The sequence below is a fragment of the Diorhabda carinulata genome, chromosome X (assembly GCF_026250575.1).
Source record: "Diorhabda carinulata isolate Delta chromosome X, icDioCari1.1, whole genome shotgun sequence".
In the NCBI taxonomy this organism is placed as follows: Eukaryota; Metazoa; Arthropoda; class Insecta; order Coleoptera; family Chrysomelidae; genus Diorhabda; species Diorhabda carinulata.
Genome location: NC_079472.1, coordinates 32,815,701 through 32,835,991, shown reverse-complemented (window position 1 = coordinate 32,835,991; position 20,291 = coordinate 32,815,701). Strand labels below are relative to the sequence as shown.

Genomic DNA, 20,291 nt, shown 5'->3' with positions numbered 1-20,291 from the left:
TAAAGTTTTATTTACTCTTGAGGTGAAAGTTTGTCGCTTATTCCATCACTAATATGTACAGTGGGTACAAATAAATCTCTGGTACTTTTTTATAATTATACGTAGGGGCGACCATATTCAAAATGGTTATTAAACGTGAAACTATTCATCTTCCGATAAATATTCTTACAGAGATTTTCCTTGAAATATGAATAATAAAATATTGGGTTTTAGCTTATGTTTCTGTTCCTTCTTCTTCTCCTATTCTCTCTGGGAAGATTCTGTCGAGCCAACTTACTTTTAATAAGGTATCAATATTTAATGTTTAAACCTATGGATACTGAAATCATAAAATATTAGATTAAGGTATGAAGGAGTTTCTATATCTTCACAAAACAACTAATAAAACATATACATGAAATTGACAGTATCAATTTAAGTGTTTGAAATTATGGTTAGCACAGTTTTGTACACCCTGTATTATATATAAACCATATATATTTAGAAAGGTAATAGTTCGCCAAGCCACATCAATAAAATACGAAGAATAAGAGACGGAGAGAAAAAATACTGTCGAATAAGTGGGAAATACTGAAATATATTTTCAAGTATAGTTTCATTAATAGGAAGTTTTAAAATTTCATTGGCTTCTTCAACGTTCGAAGCGGCAATGAAAGGTTTCTGGAAGTTGTGTATTTTTATTTCATTTAAATGTACTGAACGGCTCTGCATAGTTTATTTGTCTCTCCAAAAAGGAGTGGGTCCGCAACGTTGGCCTGGGTAGCGAGAGAAGGCCAATGACCTGGTGTGATCAGTTGTCAGTTATGGCAATGAGATGAAATAAATTCAGATTGATACAAGTTACCAATCTTTGGAATGAAACCATTTTATCGATAAAATCTTCTAATTGCTTCAAATTATTAACAAACGAAACTATTTTGTAATATTACGGTGTTTATTAGATATTCGTGATTGGTTCATTATTGATGTTTGGTTTGCGCATGGTTAAATATTGTTTGTTTTTTGTTTGCATTAACAAAATACCATATTGGTTTCTGAGTTTCTAAATTAAGCAATTCTCATTTCAAATTAGATGATAGCATTGAAATTGAACAGAAACATGTTTTAATACCACCAAGAATAAAGCATTGAGGCTAACGATTATTTAATATGAGAATGGGAATTATAAGAATAGTCAAACTTTAAACAATTTTTTCATAATAGTAAATGAAAACTGCGGCTATAAATGATTATTGTACAAAGTTACAACTCATAAAGTCTTTGTTATTATCAACAACCACTTCATTGTGAGGTTATACCCTTTAATGCAGGGACGGCTCTAGGTTTATTGGGCGTTTCATGTTGACTGTTGACTCTCAACACACCGACTTGAAGCGTCAAACGAGGTCACGTGGTAAAATAGCGTCATATAAAATTAATGCAGCGTCAGATATAAGAGCGTCAAGCTTCAAAAACCTTAAATGTACCTGTCGTTATTTAGTTATTAATGAAATACTACCTCGTATTTCATTGCTTTTTTTAGATCACTATTAAACATAAAATAATATAGGTTAAGGTTTTTTGCTATAAAACCCGATTTAAAAAGCTAACAATGTTTAGTTTTGACGCTACATCAATTTAAGATGACGTTTCAGACTAAATTGTACCACGTGATTTCTTTTGATGCTCTACGTGAAATAACATGATTTTTATTAAAATATCGTTCTTTTGATGGTGCAAGGAAAGTTTTTTTTTAAATTATAAAGCCTTAATTCTCAACAATAAATGATAATATCAAAATTCATTATTTGACCCTCTGCGTTAGTCAAACGTTTCACAACGTCATTGGTTGCGGACACCAGCTAGTAGTTTTTAATCAATTTTAATTAGACATTAGAAAGAGATGTACAAAATTAGAAAAGTACTATATTTCTCGATGTTGTGAAAAATTTGAAATATCATAGTTTTTGATATACCCCTGTATACATTAAGAATTTAAATACAAACTTAAATAGTTCAACCCAAAGAACGTGTTACCTATAATGTCTTATTTACATACTATTATATTTTAGTGTGGTGAAATGATGTATAAAAATCGATAAACACGTTTATTTATTATTGAAATTAAGATAAAATATGATATTCATCTGTTATTGATAATAAACTACGTGTTACTACAGTAAACGCTTTATTTACTACCTATTATGGTTTGCATCAGTTTTAATAAATTATTATGACGTTCTGTACATCAGAATAGAAAAAACACGTTCCCTAGATGCCTGGAATTATCTATTTCGCTTTAAACTTTCAGGAGAATAATATTTTAACGGTGCAATCGCAAAACAATTCTTCCTGCCTTATTCTTATGCCTTTTAAGTGCCAGATTGTAACTGTCCTATCAAAATTGATGAAAAATTCATAGTTGTAATAAAATAATACGAGATATTTAACACTGAAAGTTTAATCAAATAAAATTGATGCTCAAATGCTTCGAAGTTTTTAAATTGTAAGGAATCAATCAAATATTCACAAACTTTTAAAGTCTCCTCGTATGTCTATTTATGATACCTCCTCTAGCTCCACTTCATCATTCTAAATTCTTGGAAAGACTTTTCCATTAAGTTTTTCCCAATTTTTTTTAAATTAAGCTATTCTTTCTGTGTATAATAAATTAGTTTTTTATAATATACCTTCCATTATGTATTGCAACTACAATGGAAGGTATTTTCACAATTACATTAGACCGAAATCAGGCTATTCTCAAGGGCAAAGTTTAATCAAACAACTACGTCAACAATCTTTTTATAGAAACTGAACGACACCGTCAGTAATTCTGTAGCAATCCGCTTGTGTAAGCAAAGCAGAATTTACCAAACCCAACCCAGCGTAGACGTTAGGTATACCAAGATTTTGATCCGTTAGAAAACGGAGTCGTATCATCGAAACGCGAAGAGAAAAACGAGAGACCGAGAAATGACCTCTCTAATCCATCTGCTTGCTATCAGCCAGCCAGGAACGAAAGGCGAAAGAAGGGAACCTTCGTTCCTTCGTCATCGTCAGTATCCCTTCATCTATGCGTCGTAGTGCATCGTTCTGCTGCTTACAGTCGTTGTAGTTCTTCCCACCTTTTCTGTCGCTAACTCAACGGTTTGAAAACGTTATATCCTGCCTGCCTAACCGAGTGGGGGAGAACGGCAGACAACACGAGCGGTATTATGGCGTTTCTACAGACTATCACAATACAAATCTTGGCCTAGTTGCCTTTAAATCGTTTTAATAAAAGTGTATTCGTGAAAACTATTATTCCGGCGTGTTTCAGTGTTTGAAAAACAGTATTTAGAAGATGGCAGAAGGAGAAATTGTCGATTTCCAATCATGTTGTAGACTGTGTCTCACCGAAATTGTGGAAAGTATTAAGTCAATATTCGATGAGACTTTCGAAGATAGAAGATTATCCGAAAAGATACAGCAATCAGTTGCTATTGAGGTAAGTGAATTCATTATTACATCTGTATTTTCTTCGTTAATTTACACTACAAATTATTAAGAAGATCCACCCAATCTCCAGTCCAGTTGTTGAAAACATTAAGGTAGAGTTTGCGTAAGGAATACGTAGATTCTCGACCTTATGAACATCGCAGTTAACTGGCCAGATATTCGATGCCTGCTGGCGAACGTTCAAAATGGCTGCTGTATCCATTATACAAGGATAATCAAATAAGTCAGCATTTTTATTATATTTATCTATAATTTTATTTGATATGCTTTCAAGGTTATTATATGTTTTGATCCAATTTTCGTTACTAAAGAGGTCTTTGGCTGTACATACTTTGATCTGTCCACCATTTTGTAGCTCCGAAATTGGCCATGCAGCCTTGAATAGAGGTCTTTATTACAAAAGCAATTAATTTATTTTTGATGCGATAAAAATGTTGTCTTTAGATAAAGGTGTTTTAAACTCATTAAACAAATTAAAAGTAATACTTGATATAATACGGGAGATTGTTGAAAACTATGCAAGTAATGTTAGGTAATGAATTAACTATATCTTTGGTTATCTTTACAATATTCTAGTAATGTCCTCCAGTTTCTAGATTAAAAATTTGGGATTTTTCTAATTTATTTGAATGATGTGAAAATGGGTAGATATTTACCCATGAGTCATTTTATGATTATCAATATGTACTGATGATTACAGTTGATATTGTTTTTGATAGTTAAATTTGTTATTGTTAGAGGTGAGACATTATATTTGGAACAGTTATAATTACCAAATATTTTGTAATGTTCTCTTATGGGAAACATTGTGTGGATACGTGAATATTTTTATTTTTATCCGTCTATTAAAAGTAATGTCAAATTTTTAGATAATGGTAATTAGAAATAACATAAAACTGATAAAAATTACTGATTTTTTTATTGGTGTAAATTATGGAAGGGAAATTTCAAGATGAATTTTATACTTATCGACTAGGTAGTTAATTTGTATACAAATAATTGCGTAATCCAATAATTTGATAATATTCAAATTATTGTCCAAATAGCAGGGCTGCATTAATGATATTAGGTTAATATTACCATATATTTCAATTATTTATAGGTGAAAAAAGTTGAATTTAATTTGGTGGTTTGATAATAATTAAACATTTATAGTTTAAAGATTCAAATTTATAGATGAGCAGCTGGTACATTAAAAAATGTCTTCAATCATATTCACAGAGTATGCAAAATAATCTTTGACCTATATTTTATTTTTATTAATTTTTATAAAAGTTATAGCTATTTATATGTCTACTTAGATGTTTTTTAACAAAATGTACAAAAAACTTTTTAAATCTATATTTTTATAATGTCTACAGAAGACATTATTGATAAATTTCGTGAAAAAAAATAAAAACAGAAAAATTCGTATTTTTTTAAATGTTCTACAATGAACTAAATTTGGATTGTTTATAGCAAAATCGCAGTTTATATTGCAAAACTTCTCAAGTGATTCAAGGTAATTTCACAGTAAATTTTAATTTCTACATCTTTTGTTTAAGATATTTTCAATGCATTTTTATATTTTCCCTTAAAATAGAATTCTGTATCTATAACATAATCTAGATGTTCAAAGAATGTTTGAAATCCATTCCATAGTGACACCCTCCAACATAACATTAATAAATATTCTCATTTTAAATCAGCATTTGGTCTTTCGTTGACTAAAATCTTTTCTTCGGTACATTTAATATAATATTTTTCAATTTTCAACCTGAAGACTTGTGGCTCACGGAGAAAAATTTCCAAAGATCGCATTGCAATTTACATATCTTTATTTTTCATATGAATCCTGAGATAACCAAATGATGGTTATAACAATTTTTTAAATTTTTTCACCATAAAATAATTTAGATATTGGATTTTTTTATAAACCTTTGCTAAAACAATATTTCTTTTAATTTCAGATAAACTGTTCTGATAAATTATCCACAAAAGTATGTGATCCCTGTATAGAAAAAGTAGTGGGTTGGTACTCCTTCAAAGAGCAATGTCTAAAGAATCAAAAGAAGCTAGAAGATTGGATAAATTCCAAAAATCCAGATGGTTCAAGCGAGATAACACCTGAACAAACATCAACACCCCAATCAGAAGTAACACCTGAAGTAAACTCTTCACATAGCTCCACATCTATATCAAATATGGTAAGTATTTACATAGAATTATTTATTTTGTTATGATACTCAGTCTTTGCCTTGGACGTTATTTAGGCTATACAGATAAAAGAAGAACCACAAGATCACATAGAAGAACCACAAGTTGATGACCACCAGGAAGATATTTTTAACAATCTTCCAGATACTGTTGATTCGCAACTAGACCAACAGAATGACATCCACAACGATATTCAACCAGAGCTTATGCACCATAACCATGTACTAGTAAAATCAGAACCGTTCGATATGGATGGTTTGGAAGAACCCATGGAAGAAGAGTACAACGAATTTCCTCCAAATTTGTCTCCACAGCATTTAGAAAATGGTGATAATTTACAAGAACCTTTAGTTGTTAGTAAGTATGCAATAGTTTTTGGAGATATTAGTTGTTATTTGTGATTTTATTTAGGTAATTAATTTTTGATTATGATTTAGCTGTGCCCTTATTTTTATTTTGGTGGTAGTTATGTTTTCATTACAGCTCATATTTACCTATTATCAAATAATTGCATTTTTTTATTCATTTATTCATATAATTTGCTTTTTCTTGTCTTGCATATTTTTTTAACATCTTGTTTAAGTAATTTGCTTTATCATTTTATTTATTCACATATTTTTCCTTCAAATGATATACATTGGACTGTTGATCAAAATTTTATTATAATTTGATAAATCAAAAAATACATTTTGTTATTAACAATGATTACAGAAATTGATGAAACTTAAGTTTAAAAGGGTGGAGTAGGTCAATAGAATAAATGTATTTAAATCAGATTATTCTAATTTCTATTAACAATTAATCAATTTTAATAAAATATTCTTGGTGCAGGAGAAAATTCTAATGAAAAATTTCGTATTCCCTAAACTCTTTCTCCGTTATTTATATTTTTAATTTAAATCTGAAAAAAGGGCCTTTCCACATCTATTTTCATCATATGGATATGAATAAAGTGAATTAAAAATAATTTTCTAAATTTTAAAGCAGGAAAACCCAAACTTTTACATTGTAAATCAATTTCTAAATATTACTGAATTCAGTGGATCCTCTGCTGCTACATTTTTACAGTATCCTCTGGATGAAAATGTGAAGACTCCTGTGAAGTCTTTATTAGACTCAAGGGTTCATTTGAACTACTTTTGGAATCGCTGCATTGAAAAATCTATTTTTAATCTCAGTGTGAATTTTCCAATAAATATCAAAAGTTTCATGATAGTCAATCGGTTTATAAACAAATGATGAAATTTTTTGTCGACCTTAAGCAATGTGTTTCTATACAAAAAGGTTATATGATAACAAATATTTCTAAATATTGTTTCATAACCTTACTTTGATTTTTAATTGTTTGTTAACTTGAAAAAAATTATAATAATAATAAAAAATTGGAATTTTTTATATACTTTAAAACCTGATCTTATTAAATATACATAACAGATGGGAGGTTAGTGAGGTCCCTAAAAGTCCCTTTTTTTCATATTATGTCCCTAAATTCCGTTTTTTTTTTGAAAAGGTGTGCTAAAAGCACACAATTATTGACAATTATTTTTTATTGTTTTCAATGAAGTCACAGATCCGGCTTGGTAAAAAAATTCATTTTAAAATTAGTTTTAAAAGAAAATAAAAAGTGTTCATAATACACTTTAATTTTTAAATTTGATATTTCGTATTTGAAAAAAATTATTTCATGCAACATTTTGATTATGCATCTTTCTGTGGCATATTTTTATAGTCTAATTTTATGTATGAGAGAGTAATAAAACCTACGTACGAATCTAAAACTAAAATGAATGTACCTGTGCCAATACAAGTTTTCAGGTTTCTATTATTCTTATATAACTAATAGAAAAAAGTTTCGACTTGTCAAAATTACTATTGCTTCATCATTTTATTACTCTCTTATTCATAAAAATAGTCTATAGCTTTAATTATTATTATAATGGGTGTAGAATTGGAAATTTCTTCTTCAAAAATATTTTCTTTAAATTCCTATTAGTAATATTTGAAATATTATCATTACATTAAATACTTTTTATTTATTATTGTCACAAATTTTCATCTTCCAATACTTTTTCTTTATTTTGATAAAGGTTTCTTCTTATAAAAAGTTAATTTTCAATCAGGAAAGACCTAAAATCAAGACAGTTAGTAACAAATACATTTGTCAAGACATCAGTGTTTAATGAGCTATCTCATGAATTTTCACAAACATTATTTACATTTTCTAATTTTTTCAACTTGTAGAATGACCTAATAACATTACATTCAAATCTCTGTACAAAGAGTCTACTGACCTAGTTTCTACTAATTTGATTTACTTTAGGATAAACTGACATAATATACCAGTAGTTAATATGAGCAAAGAGCTTCGGGTAAACCAGGTTTTCATATTTTTCCAATAAATAGATAACAGCCAAGACATTTAACAGTATTTTGAACAACCATATTATTATCTAGGTGTTGATTTTCATTTGTACAAAAAACTTCAAGGTTTTTTAATGATATAGAAAATACACAAAATAAAACCGGGTTATTAATAGATAATAATGATTAAAAGACATTGATGATTATTTCAAACAAGTTTTTCTTTAACAAACAACCGCAATACTCGAAGGGTTTGGTTTGAAAGTTAAGAATTGAATATTATTTTTAATAAGCGATACTTTTTTTTCAAACTATGAGATACAATAATTACTGTAACAACTTTATTATGTATGTATATTTAGGGTGTAACATAAAATATGACCCAAATGATCTTTTGTGTTCCCTTTTATTGCTGTGACACTTCTTAGAAAATTTGGGAGGGCTTCAGTTACCAAAGATCTTAATCTTCCATTTCATAGAGTAGTGCTCTGGAATTCTGTAGTATATCATAATTCGACGAAATGTGGATATAGGTTATGTCCTATCTACATGTTACATTATCTGCTAAACCTAGCATCTTCTGGTGTCCATTGAGACACTTGTCTTGTTTGAGTTGATACATTCAGCAGATCTTTTCCGAAGTGTCTTAACCTATATCGAATTTTAGATTGAACATGACCCAATTTTTGAATTGGATATATTTCTGTTTGAAAAATACTTGGTGTGTTGTCTAGACTCTCATAGTGTTTGGTTCTAGTCCCGTACTTTCCTATTCCAGTACTGTCTATTGTTTAGTAGCTATTCATATACCATTTCTTGTCTGTTTTTTCATCCCATTTGCTTCTACAACTTACTTTTGAGATACATTTTTGGCATATCGTTCTCAGACATATTGACCCCGTCCTCAGGCATATCCCAGGTTTGATCAGTTGTTGATTTCTTTTGCTTTCCAATAATATGTGGAGAGGTGAAAGTTATAGTGCAGCTGTTAGGCATATATGCCTTCGAGAGATTTTTGCACACTATCAGGGCTTTTGTGGCTTACAATTTTATTATATTAATTAATAAATTTTTGTTTATTTGATACCGGTACATACATTATTTGCTTATTTCTTACAAAATTATTTCCCTGCCATAAATTTAGCTTGACACAGGTTTTAATTTATTCTCATATAATGATAATAAACTGGTCTATGGTTATCAGTGAAATATTTGAAGGAAAATTATACCTATTTATAGTTTTATTCTTTATTATGCAATTGTCACGTTTTTTTGTTTTTTTTTGCACGTTTTGTTTGATTTGATTATTTTTTGTGTTTACGTAGGGACTACCGCTTTCAATAGAACATGTAGCGTTTGCGGCAAATTATTTAGTAATGCAGGAAACAAAAAAAAGCATGAAAGGATGCAGCATGGTCTTCACAATAACATTTCTATTGCTACTCCAATACTTAACGGTAGGTTTGCATTTAGAAGCTTTTTCTGCCGTTTCATTTTACACATTATACCAATAAGCTACAGCTTTCTTAGTACCTTATTAAATGTATTTCAATTTTTGATATTAATTTTATAAAATAATTTCAGATTTAATTAACCTAACATTCTAAAAGATAATAAAAACTTTATGCTCTGGTTGGTGTAGTCAAATTATAAAGAGTTTTCTGGTAAAAATATGTCATGTACATAATTTGATATAAAATCGATTTTAAACTGAAGAAGAAGATCTTTCATTTGATAAATGTCCATTTTCTATTTAGAAGATGTACCCCTTCATACAATTATGGAATTTTATGTTCTAATTCGTGTAGTTACCTTCATTTTAAATATTACAGGGTATTAAAAATATTTCCTTCATTGTATTCTGGTAAAAATATGCCGTGCAAATGTCTAGTATAATTAAAAACAATATGTCATGTTCCTGTTTTGGTATAAAATCAATTTCCAACTGAAGAAGAAGATCTACTATGTAATAAATGTCCACTACCTAATTAGATGTTTGTTCCCTTTATGCGATGAGGCTCAAGAAGTAATGGAATTGCCATAGATAACAAATTTGGGTATATATTCCACTTTTACAGTTACACTAAAGCAAAAAAATATATAATTTTGACCAAAGTGTCAAAAAACGAACTTCTGTCAGTTTTCAGATGGAAAGACAAGTATGGTACCTATAAGGAGACGGTGAAAATAAAGATTGTATAAAATATAGTAAAGTGTGTACAAAAAAGCCAAGAAAGTGTATTCTAACACATTTAATAATTTCTACTTCAATCGAGTAGTCCAGTAAAATCAGAAATGAACATTTTTCATGATAGTTTTGATTTTACGATATCTATGTTAAATACCTGTAAAAATAAGTAGTATGTGGTCTTTATAGCAAATTCTAAGAATTAAATCAAAAATTTTATGGACCTCGGTTAGTCAGAATTAAAAGAAATGAAAACAGGTCAACATAAATAAAACCAAAGTTGAAAATCAAATCAGCTGATTTATTAAAGAAATAAAATTAAAGAAGAAAATTTTAGAAAGAGTAGAAAATGAATATCTGACAGAATGAACATGAAAGTAGATGCAGAAATAGCTAACAGTGTCAATGAATCGAAAAAAAATTACTATACGATAAATAAAACAATATTAAGATGCAAAAATATAGATATGGGTGTGGAAATTTATGGAAAAGCACCTAACCGTACATTTAAGGATTCTATAATCAATAGAACTAGAAAGAAGTGACAAATGCATTGCATGGTGGACACAAACATCCCATTCAAAATGTTAATCAATGACCGCCAGACATGGGCCAATAAAGATCTTCCGAAAGCTTGAAATGCATCTTTATGCCATACATATGATTTCAAGCTATGGCAAGAAGCTGGATTGGGCATTTTTAGAACAAAATCTCACATTTAGATTCTCTTCCAAAGTCAAGCGGTCTTGAAGACCCTGAATGCTGTTGAATATACGTCCAAAGAAGTGTGGGAATGTAGAGCATCTATTGTGCGAATGCCCTGCACATTTGGCAAGGAACTACTTTAGAGGTAGCACATTGAGATATTATAGGTGCAGAACGACTCCCTAAACAATATACAAACACCTTAGGAGAGTGTTTGTTTGAAAGAAGTAACAGATCATAAGTCAATAATAGAAGAACAAAAAACAAGAAATAGCTGAATTGATGGATATATCGATTGAAAACAGATTTAAAATAAAACATAATTTAGGCTTTAAACACCAAAAAAAACTATGGGGAAGACCAAGAAATATAATAGAAAAACCAAGTAAAAGAAATGGGAACAAAAAAGTGAAATATGAGACAAACATAAACGCTATAGAAAAAAATAATGAAAAGAACTGAGTGGGACAAGATAAAGAACATAAAAAAAGTTAGAAAAGAAGAATTGATAACAGAAGAAGAAAAAAAAACAAGAAGAATCAGCTGAATTAGTATGTAAATGACAGTTAGCTTTACAAGAAACATAATTTAGGTTGGAAACGCCATTAAAAGATGATGGACAAGACCAAGAAAGAAGATAATAAACCAAATAAAAGAACTGGTAACAATAAGATGAAATAATATATAGAAGAGAAGCTCCAGTGAAGAATAATGAAAATAGCTGAGTAGGACAAGTTAAGAACATTAAAAAAGTTACAAAATAAGAAATGATAACAGAAGAAGGAAAAAACAAGAAGAATCAGTTGGATTAGTATGTACATGACAGTTAACTTTACAAGAAACATAATTTTTACTGGAGATACCATTAAAAGATAAAGAGTAAGATAAAGGAAGAAGTTGAATAAACCATGTAATGGAACTGGGAACAAAAAGATGAAAGGCGAGACGAAAATAAATGCTATAGAAATAAGGCACCTCAGAGGAAACATGGGAAAAATTGAGTGGGACAAGATAAAGAATATCAAAAAAATTACAAGACAAGAATTGATAATAGATAAAGAAAAAAGCACAAAAAAATTAATAATAGATAAAGGAAAACAAAACAAAAAATATTAATTAGTATAATGTAAGAGTGGAGACCATTAAAAAAGGAGAAGACCAAGAATATAGAAAAAAATGGGTAAAAAAAGGAAGAAAAAAATGTTAGATAGATCAACAAGATAGAAGCCAACGGGTACAAAAAGGAACTATAAACGTACAGAGTAAAAGAAAAGATAAGAAAATACATTTAAAAAACCATTTTAGGAAGTTTTTTTATAACTCTTATTTTTAATTATTAATTTAGTGGTTTTAGGAGTATGAATGATAAAATTTTGTCGAAATATTTTTTTCTTGATTCTGTTCGATTGCCGTGCAGTTTTTTAGTGTTTTATTTCCAGGTCTTACTAATGGCGACGTCCAACACGGCTCGCCGATTCAAACCGAACAACAAAAAATCTTAAATTCCATGAGCCTCAAAGTTTTGAAAACAATTCCAATAGAAACACCCGAAAATTTAACAAAAATAGAAAATAGTTACGTGGAAAAATGCAAGGCGATGGTCAGTATGCACAAAACATTAATTTGTGCCTGCCACAATGTTCCTCATCAGAATCTTAAAGGATTACTATCCCATCTGCGAGCTTTGAGGATCTGGTTTCCTGTTTTTACATGTTATAATTGCATGATAACGTTCACGGATAGATCCACGTTCACCAGACATATTTCAAGGTATATAAATAACAATATTGTATAGAATATAGTAAGGATTCGATGTTTTGATAATTTCAGATGTCAGAGCGCTCCATTAGACACTATTACTAAACTGAGTGAGCTTAGAATACGTACCGAAGTTAAAACTAGACTTTACCAAAACTTTAAATGCACCATCTGCAAATTTATGTTCAGTTTTCACGAAGATTTTTGTAAACACGTCGACGAAGATCATGCCATGCTACAATTCCCAGTGCATTGTCCTTGCGGTAAAACTTGCGAAAACGAAGAAGAATATAAGGATCATGTGTACGTTAGTTGTCTAGTCGAATTTTATTGTGACATATGCTTTGTTACTACTAAAACACTAGATGATTTCCAGAAACATGCTGCAGGAGTTCACGATGACTCCGAAGGATTTATACTTCTCCAGGATGATAATTATAAAGTTAGAAAACCTTCTATGCACGTCAGCCCTACAGGAGTAGACGAAGGGGCTATTATACAAGGTATATAACTAATAGTTATCAAATTTACATTTATAATAAAATTTATATTTGCAGGTAAACGAGAGCGAAAGGCCTCTTTCAAAACGCCACTGTACGATGACGATTTAGACGAAATATTACCCACAAGTCTTGCATCCGCAACTTACTATACCCCTAAAACGACTAATAGAGTCTGTCCTATTTGCTACAAAGAATATTCGTCTTACAAAAACATGATGCGCCATTATAAAACCCACAAACCCGAAGAAATCCAAAACCATCAACAACAGCAACAAATGGAACAAGGTTATTCCGAATTTCAAGATTATCAAGATCAATCACAAGAATCTCAAGATATGGAATTGGAAGAGGAAGAATCTTTCTATTCTTGTCCTGATTGTGGAGGCATGTACAGCACTATGGAATGGAAAGTGCATTTGACTGAAAAACATCCATCGAAACCTTGCGGGGAATGTGGGAAATTCTTCCAATTCCAAACTGAGCTTGATCAACACAGAAGCGTTCATCTGAATCTTAAGGTAAATTATTTCTCAGGCATTGCAAGTATTTTGACTATCACTACTTAGTTGAAGTATAACTTTGTTTTTTTATATATAAATATTTGATATTCTAACTAGTTAACCTAAAAACTTTTGTGTAGGACATTCATCATTCCACAGATCTAAATAAAATCAAGAAAAGTATTGAAAAAGAAATTGACGAAGTTACAAAAATTTTGAATATTAGAAGCTACTTCTGTTCTTCGTTGATCTCATACTAAACATCAAACTGCTGATTACTTGACGAAATATTTGAAGCACCTCACACAAAAAGAATAATTCCGCAATGTACAAAATGTGAAAGCTACTGGCACACAAAAAACTTTTGTCAAGGAACTCCCAGATGATGTGAAACATAGCAACTGCGAAGAAAAACTTCCTGCTAATTATACACAAACAGTTACAGAAAAACCTTTATCCAAACATTAGATACCTTGAAAGCACCTCTCAAATAACCACCCAATCAGATATAACATATGCAAGAAAAGTAACAATTAAGTATTGAAAATAATACAAGACCATATATGAATGTGGTGAACCTATCAAATGATATATCTGAGCTGCAATTAATGATTAAGGACCTTATTATGCAGACTGGGACTTTATCCCAACGCTTGTCACTAAAATGTCATAATTGGCTCAAATTCTAAAGATTGAATGTTAACGGCTTGAGCCAACATACTGAAGATCTAAAATATTTTATCATCGGCATTATGCTAGTTTCTAAAACGCAATTAACAATGAAGCATCATTTTAAATTATTAAATTATAATATTTACACAACCACAAATTAGAAAAATAAGAATAACATCTGTTAGTTGTCCTCCAAAGTACAAAAAAAAGAGATAATTATGATGAGTTCTTCGGAACTCTAAAAAATCAATTTATGATTGGAGGAGACTACAATTCTAAAAATACCCCGGAGACTTCCTCAGGAAAACTTGGTTAAAATATTTATAACTATACTGAACAATTAATACTAAATTGGATGTTACTATTAAAAAAAAACAAAATTTACAATTAAAAAGATTGAATTTGTATCAACATAAATAAAGTTGTTTTTTTTTTAAATCTAACTACTTATATTCAATAATTAAAATATTTCCAAGTATTAAAGAAACGCCCTGTATGTTTATAGTTTCATTTATAAATACCAATATTAATTTTATTGGAAAACTGTTGATAATCAGGTTTTTTTAAATGCACAGGGATCATGTTAATTATCCCATTTTTAGTATTACAGAGTAATAAATAAAAGTTGGTAACCAAAGCTTGTTTTCTATCAAAATTTCTAGGGTGTATGTAAAGTCAATTACTCTTGTTCTAAATGACTAAAATATAGTTCAAACAAACATTTTTATTTATAAATATTTTATATTCTAACCTCCCCAGTTAGAGATTTTTAATCTAGATATAGAGAACAATTAATAATAAATTACAATCTTTATAATAAAACGGAATTTTAAAAATGAAGATAAGGAATTTGCATCGATATAAACAAAGTTTTGTTTTGGGACTTAGCTGCTGAATTAAATAATGAAAATATTTCCATGGAGTAATGAAAAACCTTGTATAATTAAGGTTTCAATAATAAATACCAATGTTAATTTGAATGAACAGCTGTTAAAAAACAGGGATTTTAAATGCACAGGGGTCATGTTAATCATTCCGTTTTCAGTATACAGAGTAATCCATGAAATTTGGTATCCAATACCAATACCCGGGCGTTTTTAAACCTTGGTATCTGATATTATTTTTTCTAATACTGGGGTATCATCAAATATAAAAGAAACTTCATTTTATCTTCTTGTATGGTTTATTTCAATGTTCAATATAAAAACTTCAACTTGATTTTCTAAATAAACAAAATATACTTCTAACAAAAATTGTTATTCATAAAAATTTGATATTCTAACCTTAAAGTTCCTAGCTGGAGTCTCTTCATGGGGAAGTGGTTTTCAGTATTTAAATAATAATTATTACTAATTAACATTAAACTGGTTGTTATCTTTTTTTAAAAAAAGAAATTTACAAATAAAGGAATGGAATTTGTGTGGACATGAACAAAATTTATTTTTTGGAGCTTTGGTGCCTATTTTCAATAATTAATGTATTTCCAAGAATTAATGAAACACTGTATATTTAGAGTTTCAATTATAAATACCAAATTTAATTTTAATGGAAACCTGTATATAGGTTTAAATATACATAAAAATTTCATTTTTAGTATATAGAGTAATCCTCGATAATGGAGTTTCTGAAACTCTTGATATTGATACCGAACCAAGTTTTTCTTAAATTATTATCCTTGTTCCGAACCTCTTTTATACCCTAGTACCTGGCACCTTTCTTTTGAAATATAGGGTGAATCAACAATAATCAAAATTGAAAAAATGACAATTTTTTTTTTAATTAAGGAGTTTCTCAAAATGTTGATGATACTCATCTACACCCACTGTTGATGATAATGCGTTTCGATAATATCTTCAGAGATTGAGGATAAATTTTGGAACAACAATCTAGAAATTTCGAAAAAATTCTCATATAAGCAAGGTTTTTAGTAAAAGTTTCGAATGTATTGATGTTATTTGATTTTGAAATCTACCTTCAAATTATTTATTTTAAAATTTATGAAACGTGGTGAACTCAATGTATTTAGGTTATATTTTGTTTTAGGTATACAGAGATTCCAAAACCCAGTCTTACAAGAGTACGATGCTCAGTCCAGGAGGAGAAGGTGAAGGGGAAGGAGAAGAGATGGTTGGTTGCGAAATGTGCGATTTGGTGTTCACATCCAAAGAAGATCTGATGACTCATCAATTAGAACAAGGACACGCCGGTATTACCGCCGTGGAGGTACCGGAACCCGAACCAGAAGTTACTGCAGCTCCAAAGAAATATAGATGCGACATTTGCGAACAAGAATTTAATAATTACAACGGTTTATGGGAACATAATAGAACTAGACATCCGGAAAGGAAAACTCCTCACGCGGATACGTATCCGAAACAATGCAAAGATTGCAATAAAGTATGTACAACCGGAGCTGCATATTACAGACATAGACAGATACACGAAAAAGTACCAGCCGACGCTGCGGCTAGCAAAGCTACCTTATTGAAACCAAAGAAATTCGAAGAACCCGAAGAAGAATCTTATCACACTTGCAAACGTTGTTTCAAAGTGTTTTCCAGCAAATATAATCTCAAGAACCATCTGAAATGTCACGGAATTAACATAAATCCAATCAGTAAGAAATTGGTAAGAAAAGCGGTCTGTAAAGTATGTCAGAACGTTTTTGAAACTAACGAAGAACTTATAAGACATAAACAAGAAGCCCACAACGGCGTTGAAACACCCGACGATATGGATATGGCCTCATTAGTGTTCCCTTGTGACACTTGCGTTATGACATTCACTAGCAAAGCCGCTTTGAAAAAACACAAAGAAAAACATACTTTAGAATATAAATCTCTACACAGACAAGTGTATTGTAAATACTGCAAGATTTCGTTTGAGAATTTCCAAAGTTTGACTCAACATATGCAGTTAGAACACAACGAGAAAGTCAAAATGCCACCAATACCTAAACCAAATGACTTCACTTGTTCCATTTGTCAAAAATCATTCCAATCTTCAGGCGCTTTAACGACACACATCGGTTGGCATAAAAGGGCTCTAAACGACAGCAGTTCTAAATTATTGAAACACGCTCCTCCTAGCCTTCCACCGCCGCCGGTACAACTACCGCGAATGCATCAAGTAAACATTAAAGAAGAACCAATGGACGACGTAACCAAGTACCAATGCGATACTTGTTTGGCCGAATTACCCAACGATACCGCTCTGCAAGTACACATTCTGGAAAAACACAGAAGCGTCAGCGCAATTATGCTAATTCCACGTTGTAACACTTGCAACAAAGATTTTTCTACGCAAGACGAATACGAAACGCACAAAAGATTGCACGATTTCTTGGAACGTCAAAAACAACACGAACAAAAAATGTTGGTGCAACAACAAGAAATGCCTTCGCAGAGAATGTCGCCGGCTAATAAACAAAAGAGTTTCCCTTGTAAACATTGTAACGCAGCTTTCAGCAGGTCTGACACGCTAGGAGCTCACATTAGACAGTTCCATAAGGAGCACGTTCAGACAGAATTCAAATGTAATCAATGCGACAGAGTTTTCGAAAAACAAAACTCTCTTACAATACATTTGAAAGTTCACGAGAAACAGAGAGCCGTACCATCTCCGGTCGGTAAACCGCTCTTCTCTTGCTCTATCTGTAACATGGGTTTCGATTTACCAAAGGATTTGCGAGCTCATACTATTACGGCTCATCCATTTTGACGAGGATCTTTTCATTGAAATTAAGGTGTCGATATTATAGTTTTTCCTTTATATCCAGTAATTTTTTTTTGATGTGTTACTTCGTGCCTATATTTCGATGTGTTTAGTCACTTATTCTTTTTTATAATACATATATGTTGGACACATTGAACGTTTGTTTCATTTTTATGAATATCTAGATTAGTTTGGAGGGCAGTGTATTTTATAGTTTACCACATTTTCGACAGCACTTCCAATTATAAAATTCGATTGTAAATGTTTTGTTTTTAATGGAACACCGTATATATTGAAACATTGTGGATTTAAGCCCAATTTATTTAGTTTATTAGCTTTTAAAATTATACACACCCATGTTAATTAGGCACAGTTGAGGTTATGTAATAAATAAATTGTTTGCTAATATATATTTTAATGTGCCTACTATTCCTTATAACAAATTTTAATAAAAATATTTTGATTTTATATGTTGTAGCTTATAGGTTTGTTCTTGGTAGCTGCACTGGAACTGTACTGAACTGAACCAGTGCAGACCAGTTCATGACGGTATAGAATTAGTTCGATCGGATAGAAAGAATGATTTAGTGCACAGAGCAATGGAGCATTTGTTGATTGAGGCTATTTGATGTGGATGGAAAACGATTTAGTACTTTTCGATATTTTACATTCGTTCGATGATGAAAATGTAGTACCACCGGTTCCAGATTACACTTATTGCACTGTACTGGCTGAACTGACACTAGACACAGTGCAAGCAGTACAGTGAACTGGGCGAACTAGTTCTCTTGCACTACTACACTAGCGTTGGTTCTGCTACAAAGAACGCTTTAGTATACACTAGTTCTGCAAGTGCAGCTACCAAGAACCAACCTATTAATCCATGGTCGCTGTTACCCCAACAAAATCACAACCAGAAGCTACAACTTACTATGAAAACTTTGAAGAGATGCGAATGCGAGTGAAATGAAGTGATTGGAGCGTTCCAATTGCCAGTAGAGGGCATGAGAATCGAGACAACAATGAATTTCGATTTTCGCATTCAACGATATCGATACAAGGACCTGAGAATATCGGCACAGGACGTATATATTCGGCAAATTTCATAACTAATGTCCACAGGGCTCCAGAAAACGACGTAGATCTTGTGGACGTTTTCGGTCGTGATACTCGTGTTGAATGAACTCGAAAACCTGCGAGAAAGAATATTGAATGCATTTCCGGGAAAATTTACCGAGTAATAAATTTTCAAAATGCATTTAATGCTCAGAAATTACCAAGTTTTGTGTTTTATTTCCTGTACTAGAAATTAATAATCCATGTCGGTATCTTTAAAACAAAGACATATCATTTCTGATTATTCTAAAACAATTGGATTTGTTTTATATTCTTGTAGAATAATTGAAATATACACACGACTTATTCTCCGATGGATTCCTGCACTGTGGCCTTCAGTCTGTAGAAAACGAATCACACTTGGCGGAAGCACCAATAATGGACATGTTTACGTGGCTGTAACACAACGTCGATTGACACCTGAATATCAACAATGACGGAGTGTGTAGTGCGAGAGCTTCGCAGTCACATACAGCGCACGCCCGCTTTCTTCTGACCGCGTAGCGTTTGCACGGAGCGATCGGAGGTTGAAAAAAAAACCGTGTATAGTCGTGCAAGACCTAAGTACTTTTCTAGTTGCTTCCTAGATCCTTTGACGTTCAGTACAACAGAATTCTAGAATAATAATAAAAAAGACTTTACAAACATATTCTCATGCTATCGTTATGTATGGTGTCGCCATCTAGTGTCAAATACAGAAGCTAGAGATGACCCAGGTGTCTAAAATTAGTACTTCCGATTTTACTAATAATTGGATTATTTCCGGTTCGGATTTTTGAACCGAATGAATGAATTAAATAAAAGGATTTATTTTGGGGGCTTGGCTAGAAATGGGAAAGACGCGTTTTTATTTATTCAACATTCATAGGGTAACTGTCTTCCAATGTTTTAATTTCTCTATAAAATGCGATATGTTTTTATAATAAACACGAACTGCCCTTTCTTGTGATTCATAAATCTAGAACGCTAAACTGAAGTATTTTTGTGATAATGGGCAGATACAGAAGTAATTTTGACAAATTCTCTCAGTGTTTCCTAACCTAAAAATATTTCACAGTGTTTGAAACTCTTTGCTTTTATTCCATCAATGTTTCATATGAC

The 20,291-nt window shown here is 31.0% G+C and overlaps 1 protein-coding gene and 1 long non-coding RNA gene across 3 annotated transcripts; one reads left to right on the top strand and one right to left on the bottom strand.

The window, feature by feature from the left end:
- The first annotated feature begins 2,805 nt into the window (after positions 1-2,805).
- On the top strand, positions 2,806-19,152 carry LOC130901447 (zinc finger protein 62 homolog). 2 transcript variants are annotated; one of them, XM_057812855.1, is made up of 8 exons: positions 2,806-3,466; positions 5,427-5,663; positions 5,730-6,030; positions 9,360-9,491; positions 12,367-12,697; positions 12,758-13,188; positions 13,243-13,706; positions 16,404-18,537. In XM_057812855.1, the coding sequence occupies exons 1-8, from the start codon at positions 3,323-3,325 to the stop codon at positions 18,078-18,080; spliced, it is 3,717 nt and encodes a 1,238-aa protein (XP_057668838.1). In that variant the 5' UTR covers positions 2,806-3,322; the 3' UTR covers positions 18,081-18,537. The 2 variants fall into 2 exon arrangements, with proteins under 2 accessions (XP_057668838.1, XP_057668840.1); XM_057812857.1 differs by lacking the exon at positions 9,360-9,491 and having other exon boundaries at positions 2,830-3,466; positions 16,404-19,152.
- Positions 7,740-10,261, bottom strand: LOC130901471 (uncharacterized). The gene is made up of 2 exons (XR_009060289.1): positions 10,019-10,261; positions 7,740-7,800 (listed from the first exon to the last, which is right to left on the bottom strand). It is a non-coding gene; the product is annotated as an uncharacterized LOC130901471 (long non-coding RNA).
- Positions 19,153-20,291: the final 1,139 nt, after the last annotated feature.

Coding starts and splice junctions, on each gene's coding strand:
- LOC130901447 (XM_057812855.1), top strand. CDS start 3,323: ATGGCAGAAGGAGAAATTGTCGATTTCCAATCATGTTGTAGACTGTGT. Junction 6,031..9,359: donor ACAAGAACCTTTAGTTGTTA/GTAAGTATGCAA, acceptor GTGTTTACGTAG/GGACTACCGCTTTCAATAGA. Junction 13,707..16,403: donor GCGTTCATCTGAATCTTAAG/GTAAATTATTTC, acceptor ATTTTGTTTTAG/GTATACAGAGATTCCAAAAC.